This window comes from Syngnathus acus, chromosome 15 (assembly GCF_901709675.1).
Source record: "Syngnathus acus chromosome 15, fSynAcu1.2, whole genome shotgun sequence".
NCBI lineage: Eukaryota > Metazoa > Chordata > Actinopteri > Syngnathiformes > Syngnathidae > Syngnathus > Syngnathus acus.
Genome location: NC_051100.1, coordinates 7,284,701 through 7,292,568, shown reverse-complemented (window position 1 = coordinate 7,292,568; position 7,868 = coordinate 7,284,701). Strand labels below are relative to the sequence as shown.

The 7,868-nt window shown below is 36.3% G+C and overlaps 1 protein-coding gene across 2 annotated transcripts in view; it reads right to left on the bottom strand.

The window, feature by feature from the left end:
* Positions 1–2,764: 2,764 nt before the first annotated feature.
* khdrbs2 (KH domain containing, RNA binding, signal transduction associated 2) overlaps positions 2,765–7,868 on the bottom strand; it is a 31,301-nt gene continuing 26,197 nt past the window's right edge. Inside the window, exons 9-12 of one of the 2 annotated variants that reach the window (XR_005100485.1) lie at positions 7,743–7,839; positions 5,909–5,953; positions 4,805–4,876; positions 2,765–4,507 (exon numbers count right to left, since the gene is read on the bottom strand). Coding sequence is in view for 1 of the 2 variants with exons in the window: in XM_037272370.1 (XP_037128265.1) it covers positions 7,745–7,839 (95 nt within the window). In the remaining variant the exon portion in view is untranslated. Of the gene's footprint in view, positions 4,508–4,804; positions 4,877–5,908; positions 5,954–7,440; positions 7,840–7,868 lie in introns of those variants that run through there. The other variant, XM_037272370.1, reaches the window with a different exon arrangement.

The following is a 7,868-nucleotide window of genomic DNA, read 5'->3' as shown; positions in this document are numbered from 1 at the left end:
GCGGAAAATACGGTGTATATATATATATATATAGATGTGTGTGTGTATATATATATATATATATATACACATATATATATATATACATATATACACGCACATATGTATCTGTATGTACGAGGGATTACTGTATACACACATTAGCACAATATGACAAAGCATAGCACCAAAACATATCCTTCTCCAATGTCTTTAAGCCTGGCCTTTTACGAAATGCTCAATTTGTACACAGCTGAAAAATGAAATTGTTTTCAGAGCTTCTCCCTTTCCAAAACACTGAATTTATCATTGAAGGAGTGGCCTGCCTTTTATGTCCACACAATCTATTCGCACCATTAAATCTCACCTGACACTGGACATGTATTGAAGAATGAACGTTTGCCGTAATGATAGTTTGGTGGGGCAGCATTGAAAAGGGAGGCCTCGTCTCTCACACAGCTGCACCAGGTAATCTCTTTCTTGTGGTCCGTACAGTCACTCCCTTGTAAGGCCATTTCTTTCCCCCTCACTGCTTGGTGCTTCCATACAATTTTCATCTTCTCAGCTCCACCAGCAGCTCTCACAGTAGAAGTGCAATTTTCCCTTTCCTTGTGATTCTCAGTAGCTTGACAGGGCAGGTAGCTTGCACACGCGTGCAGATTTTGTGGCTGCCGTGTAAGGTGCAAAAGCACTGACATCAAAAGATTTTAACACCTGAACAGCTCCAAAAAGTACACACTGACTGATGACTCAATATTTTTTCAATAATCATGGCTCATGCAGAGATACCGGCGCAAATATTTTAATCACAGTCTTTGTAAGCTGTAGGACAAGACAGTTCATACTGATTAAATCAGATAAGAAGTAGCTACAAAAGAATCTGATTAATTTTTGAATGAAATCCCGCATCCTCCTAAGATCTCTCCATATAAATACATATATTTGAGCAATTTTTTCCATCCCAAAAAAGAAACGCTAATGCATCCCTGCGGGCTGCCACTCAGATAAGATGAGGTAAACTTGGGCTCATAATTGACTTCAACAGTTTACTGCTGCAGCCCTCCAGGGCACTTCACCACCGCAACAAAGCAGCAGCCTAGAAATAATCCACTTGTGTCTCAACTACAGCCTGTGGAATGATTTTGCTGTTAGGATTTTGTCAGCGTTATGATGACAATATTGTACTGCAGAAAAATTACTGCACTTAAAACATTAAAGGGTAAACAATCCAAACCTGTTTCACCAAATGATTTGTATTGTTGGACCAGCCCGAACACCACATACATAAACTGCATTAGCATTAGTGTAGTTGCTAATTGCAGAATGGTTTGATTTGAGAAAAGAACTGAACTGAATAGTTGAATATTTTGTCTTCTGTTATTTTCACTCGAGGAGCAAAGTAAAAAAATAAAACCGGGTGCTATACCAGGTTCAACTCGCAAGCATGTTGAAAAAATGTCATGCTCTTGATTTAACATTGTAACATGACCTTGACTGGATCATTATTATTATTATTACATTGTTGGAATGAATGCCTCACATTTTATTAGCATGTCTTGTGTTGTTTACGTCGAATCCCACAACTCAGACATGAAAGGAAATACCTAAACAATTTGTGCTAAACCAGAAAATACACCTCATTGGGGACATGGTGATGCTGAACTTGACACTCCCATCACAGTTGCTGTCGTCTGAGGCGTTTATCTGACATGTCATTGCACTGACCTCAGAAGGGGGAGCGCAGTTGGAAGAAATGAAAAACAACATTGAAGCCTTCATTGTCTTCCGTGTATATGCCGCACCGAAGATGATTGGACTTGTACGATTGTAGCGCCTCACCTGAAATAATGACTGGAATTTAATTTGCATTGTGAGGAGGCCGGGAAGATGATCAATGAGGTGCCAGCGAATAAGATGGAAGCAGCATACATAAGTGAAGAACGACACGTGGTAAACAACTGCAGAGAAGTGATGACTCCTTTTCCATTTTAGTGTGCTGTGTGTCAGCAAAGGCATGGGAATATAACAAGCTATGACGATATAATGGAAGGACAGATTGTCTTGTCAATTTTGGCTTGCTTGAAAACCAAATGAAAGAAAATACGGTGATACAAAAGAAAACGTTTGCAGAATATATATATATTATTTTGTGATTAAATGTTGGCACAGTGCTCTTGCTGACTAGTCTATCCACGCACCAACAAAACATGTCAAAACCCATTGCTGCAGAAATAACCAATGAGCTTGGGGGGTCATTCATACTTAATACATTTTGAGATAACAGACGGTGTGCGATGGTGAACAACTTCCTAAAACAAATGTGCAGCTCAAGCTAAATACAGTTACCTTCTGTTACCTGGCTTAGATCCCAGCTTGCAAACATAATCAGAAACCGTCAGGGAATCTGATTCTGCTCTCAAAGTGGCCCTTTTAAATGCAGTTGATTTTAAGCCCATCTTGTGGATTCTGTCTCATCGGGCGGCTGTATAAACAGAGCTGCTAAAATAAAATTGGTGGTTGTGGTGGTGTTGTTTCTAATATTTTTACAATCATTGTAGCCATGATTTAAAATGGGTAAAAGGGTGAACGCTATTTTCAGTAAATAAACAATAATCGCCATGCAGTGTTGTCATAAATTTTTTTATCAATTTTCTTTAAATAAACACACCAATGCTGATGTGTCAAATTGCCCACCAAAGATATTTTTGAAGTTTAAAAAAAAAGTTGAACAAAATTATCAAATGGTAGTTAGATTAAAACCTTCTTGTATTTATACTGCATAACCACCAAAGTTTATATATTTTTTTTAAATATGACATACGAGTGCATTTCTGTTTGTCTGTCTTTGTAAAAAAAAATTAAAAAAAGGAAGTTCTTGCGCGCATTAAGTGATTAAAAAAAGTGTGACCTTTCTTGTGGTGTTTGTGCACGATAGGTACACACAGCAAGCCTCTGAGCTGCAATATTCTGAAATTAAGTCCCAGTTGCTGATTCCCCTCAAACCACTGCATGCCTTTATGGATCCTGCAGTTACAATGTGTCAACACACATTTGACATCTTCCGTGATGCTCTTGATTGAGAGGCGGCCGAGAGAGCCAGAGACAATCAACTTGTCCTTCAGATCCGGTTAGAAAGAAAATGACCTCCCTCGCTCGCTATCTCATCTTGCTATATTGCAACAATCATTGTGTCTCTTATTAGGATAAAATACCTGTTTATTTGAGGAAATGCCACATTATCGCCATCATTTATTGTTAAAACGCGCCGGTTGCATACATTATTCGCAAGTAACCAAGTAACAGCATGTTGCGTGTGAAAACCTCCCCTGCTTTCTCAGCCAATTTAAGAATATAAGCAGGTGGTATCATCGTGCTGCTGCATAATGTTGCAAACGGATATTTTGTAACCTTGTCCACATTAATATTTCAGACATTCTACTTCTGTGTCACTGTCGAGCCAGCGCTACAATACAAACCATCCAACGACTGAGCAGGATATTACGTGACTAAAAGACACAGACGTGGTATTTTAATTAAACATGGAGATCCTTCTCATAGATGAATGACAAAGTAGCTAAAAAAAAAAAGTGGCTAAATTAATATTAAATGTTAAAACGTTGCCCTTACATTGCCTGTTTGTGGCTGAATATAATCATTTGAAGCGTTGACATGAAAACCAAAACTAAATTCAAGTTCTGGCTCATTTGGAATTGTTGGTATGCAATATTGAGCTAACAAATAATTGCACATTGTGTTACCAAATTAAATGTTGTCTTTGGTTCCTGAATTCTGTCTAGTAAGTTTGATTCATTATTCACTGAAAATAATTAATATTCTTCTTCATGTCTATAGTGGAATGCAGTCTGAAAATTGGGTTGGATTGGAATAGAATTTTCAGGGTTATTATTCTGAAGACAACCCTCCTGAAAATGTTTTTAAAAAAATCGAAAATATTAACATTTGTTGCTTTCTCTGTGACTTTTTTTGTGTAAACACCAATTCACAAAGGTATCGGCGACGATTAGCCAAGGGAAAACAAGGGTCAATGATAGATATAACAAAAAAGTCACCAACCAATAATTCAACATATATTGTACTGTCAGTTAAGCTTGTAACAGCAGTCGCTTCCTTATTTTCACTAAGATGTTAATTAACGATACTAAAATGTTAAAGAGTTACTGTATATTATTTGAAAGTTGAAGGTATCACACAATTCAAATTCATGTTCCTTGTGGACCTTGTACAGTTCCCCAGGAACCACCAATAGTCCACTGACCACAATTTGAATACTTCACTCACGCTTGACAAGTCACTGTCAGTCAAACTCAGTCATTGCCATCTCAAATATATGCAAACCAAAAAATGTTTGTGTCAACAGAAAAGCGCCGTCCACTTCTTCCAAGCTGCATTCTACGTTGAGGACTGTGTAATGGAAAAAAACCCACAAAGTGGCTCTTTGTGTGGACTGAAGGATAAAGAAATGTGATGACAGCCGAGAAGTCTTTAGGCACCTTAGACTCAAGTATTTCTGCAAAACAAGACAAATACACAGTGAGTAGAATGATCCTTTTTGAAAATCCTGCATGTAATCTGAATGGGAGCGGAGTTTCATCACTTGCATTAACACCCCCATAAAACTGCAGTGACAAGCTTGTTGTGAAATGGAATTGTGAAGGCATTTTGCAAATGGAAGTATGCATAACAAATGACATACTCTACGGATACTGTATACTGAGACTCCACATTATTAGGGACTCAAAACTGAACTCAAAACAGTCTAGACAGATCTATTGTTCTCACTTCTCTGTAAAACATGCAAACGTACCACACTGCTCTCTTTTCCAAATATGAGCGCTGAACCCATCGTCTTGCAGCAGCTTCTGCAATCTACATTGTCCTAAAATAAAATAATAACAAAACATCACGATAAAGTAAATTGCCAAGTAGAGATGGGTGAGTACCTATGCCAGGTAACGGTACCGATACCAGCCTTATTTCAAGGTATCGGTACTTGCCTCTTGAGGCTGTTTTATGATCATGAACTAGAAATTAGATATAAGGAGATTAGGAAATTTCCATTAATGTAATTACATTTTAGGTGAAAACGATAAATTGGGATGTATAGGTCTTTGCTTACAACAATCTGTCGTGGTCTTTTGGGGGGATATTTTATGCATCAAAAGTACTAGTGGTTTTTGGTAGCGGTGACTATTCACGAACTGAGTACTCGTACTGGGATTGGTCTTGGAAAAAAAAGTAGTATGTGTATGTTATACGTGTTGCCCTATCTAGACTGTCAATTAAAACAGGAACAGAAAACAGGAAAAATCTTTGTTGCTGATCTCGTATTGGAGTGGTATAAAAAAAATCAGGCTTCGTATTGTGTCATGCAAGTGGACCCATTTAGGTGATGTACTAAAAGATTAACTAATTGCAGTGGTACAAAACATTGCATTGACGAATATTGTCAAAACTCAGTTATGATTGATTGATTATTGTTTGTGATTAATGGCAGTTCTGTAAAGATTGATTTTACTGCAGGCCCGTGTTCTGTTGTTTTTTTATGGGCTGCCAGAGTTATAAAAGCAGCTCTTTGCAAACCCTGTAGGAAGTTTCAAATGAGCTAATATTTGGAAACTCAATCTCAATATTTCAACCTGGAGCATGAAGCACAATGTAACATAATGCTTGTAACATAACACCTTTTAAAGTGCATTTAACCGTTTTGTTGATGTTTTCAGCAGACGTTGAATGAAAGCAAATAGAAAACTTTATGTTCATTTATTGGAATATGATTTAATCTTGTGTTTATTGGCCTGTCTATATAAATGAGAATAACCACCATGTTTCACAATGATATGCATGCAGAGGTCAGTTTTACTGGTTAGCTTTATTGCTTTATGGTATCCGTGTAAATGCAATCGCTCACCTGTTTTATGACCCGTACGTCTTGACAACTGCAGTGCTTTTATACCTAAAAGAAAGCAAACAGAGATATATATTTTTTAATTTTGGGATAAAAAATAATCATATGATCAATATTTACATGCATGCATTTGAGAAGATACGTCATTCCATCACTGTGAAAAAAGTAAACCAATTTAATGTAAAAGTCTGGGATTGAATGTATTATAATTTTGAATTTAATTCAGGTGACGTTTAGAACATAATTTTAGTGTTGTTTATACATCATTCGATACAATGTATATCCTTTATATGCATCTAATTAGAGGGACATTTAAATCAGCAGGAATGTTTATTCTGGGCAGGTTTACTTTTTTGTTAGTGGATGTTAGTTTTGAATATTAAATCAGTTTTTTAATTACCTGTTTAGAGTCTAACTGGACAGCAGCGATGAGGTTTAAAAGATGCATTGCAAGATCTCAAATTCAATAACAGAAAGAAAAAAAAAACATTAGTGGAGACATTGAAGAGTAGGCAGATGAATACTGCAATTTTCCACTCAAATTACAAGAAGTATGTTATAAGGCTGTGATGTCAATTCACAGCTTGTAATAATATTTAAGGTAACACAATATAAGGGGACTTCTTACCTCGTTAACAGCATATGATTCTCAGTCAATCTGTTTACTGATGTGAAACTTCACAAAATGGATTAAGGAAAATCACATGAGTGCTCTTGATTGAGTGGGTTAGTGGATGTAATGCAATAATTTAATTGTATGAACAATATTGCATTTGTTCAGCGAATTATACTAGAAAAACTAAACAAATAGCCAACTATTGTATTTAGAGAATCTTACACAAGGTACCGGGGTTTATGTTTATTTTTATTAAATACTTTATGTACAAAGACAGATTGGACACACAGAATAAAAGCACTAATTATAAAGTAAACACTGTACATTGCTTGTTTCAACGACAGAGAAAAACGGTGGTAAATAAAAAAAGATGTGATTAGACCTAATTAGACCTTTTTAACACAATATCATCATTTCATTTCATTCGTGGTCATTTAGAATGTTTTCCTTGATTTAGTACTTTCTCTTCCCTATTGTTTTGGGCAAACCATGCATTTACTTTTAAGCTATACAGTGATCACAAACCTGCAATTACAAAAGTGTGGCTACAGTTTCAAACCAAAAGTGGAGCTGAAAAGTCATATTATTCATTTTTCATGGGGAATGAGGGTGGATTTTAACCGTTTGGATTTATTGGCAAGTCACAAAATTGCTCACCACCAGGGGAAAACTACTGTAACATCTGGTGCTTGATTATCATGGGATTAGAGGCAATAAATACATAAAAAAAACACAAATAAATAGTAAAAAACAAAATCTGAATTTTTTTTTTTTTTTTTTTACATTTGTGTACAAAGATTTTTCTCCACTTATTGGAATGCAATCAATAAAACAAATGTATCTGCTTGGCAGCAGGGAATTTCCAAAGTGTTTCCGATAAGTCATTTCAGTAACAAATTAAAACCATTGTTTTTTTTTTTTTAATGATCACAGCGGGTTTTGACACCAGAACAATTCATCAACGCACACCGATACCTATCAGAGATCAATTTCGAAAATAATGGTTTCTTTAACACACTGATTTTCCCAATTTAATTTATGCAGTGATCTGTTCTCCCCAGACTCACTGTGTGAGCTGAATTGCCTTTGACATATTGCTAAAGTATTTTTGTCTGTTGCATCTCATTTTGAATAGCCACTGCTTTAAGTCGTTATCTGGAATGGGCAAACATGGTTTGAAATAGAAACAATTTAATGGATTGTAGGTCACGTGTGGAGCACCTTCAGTATCGACTATAGGGATGTTTTCTGTATCCACCTCTTGTCAGCTGTAGAAGTGGAGCTTTGAGACTGGGACGGGAAGTGGGCCACTCCTCTTCTGGAAAAACAGTAAAAGCATCTGAGTTA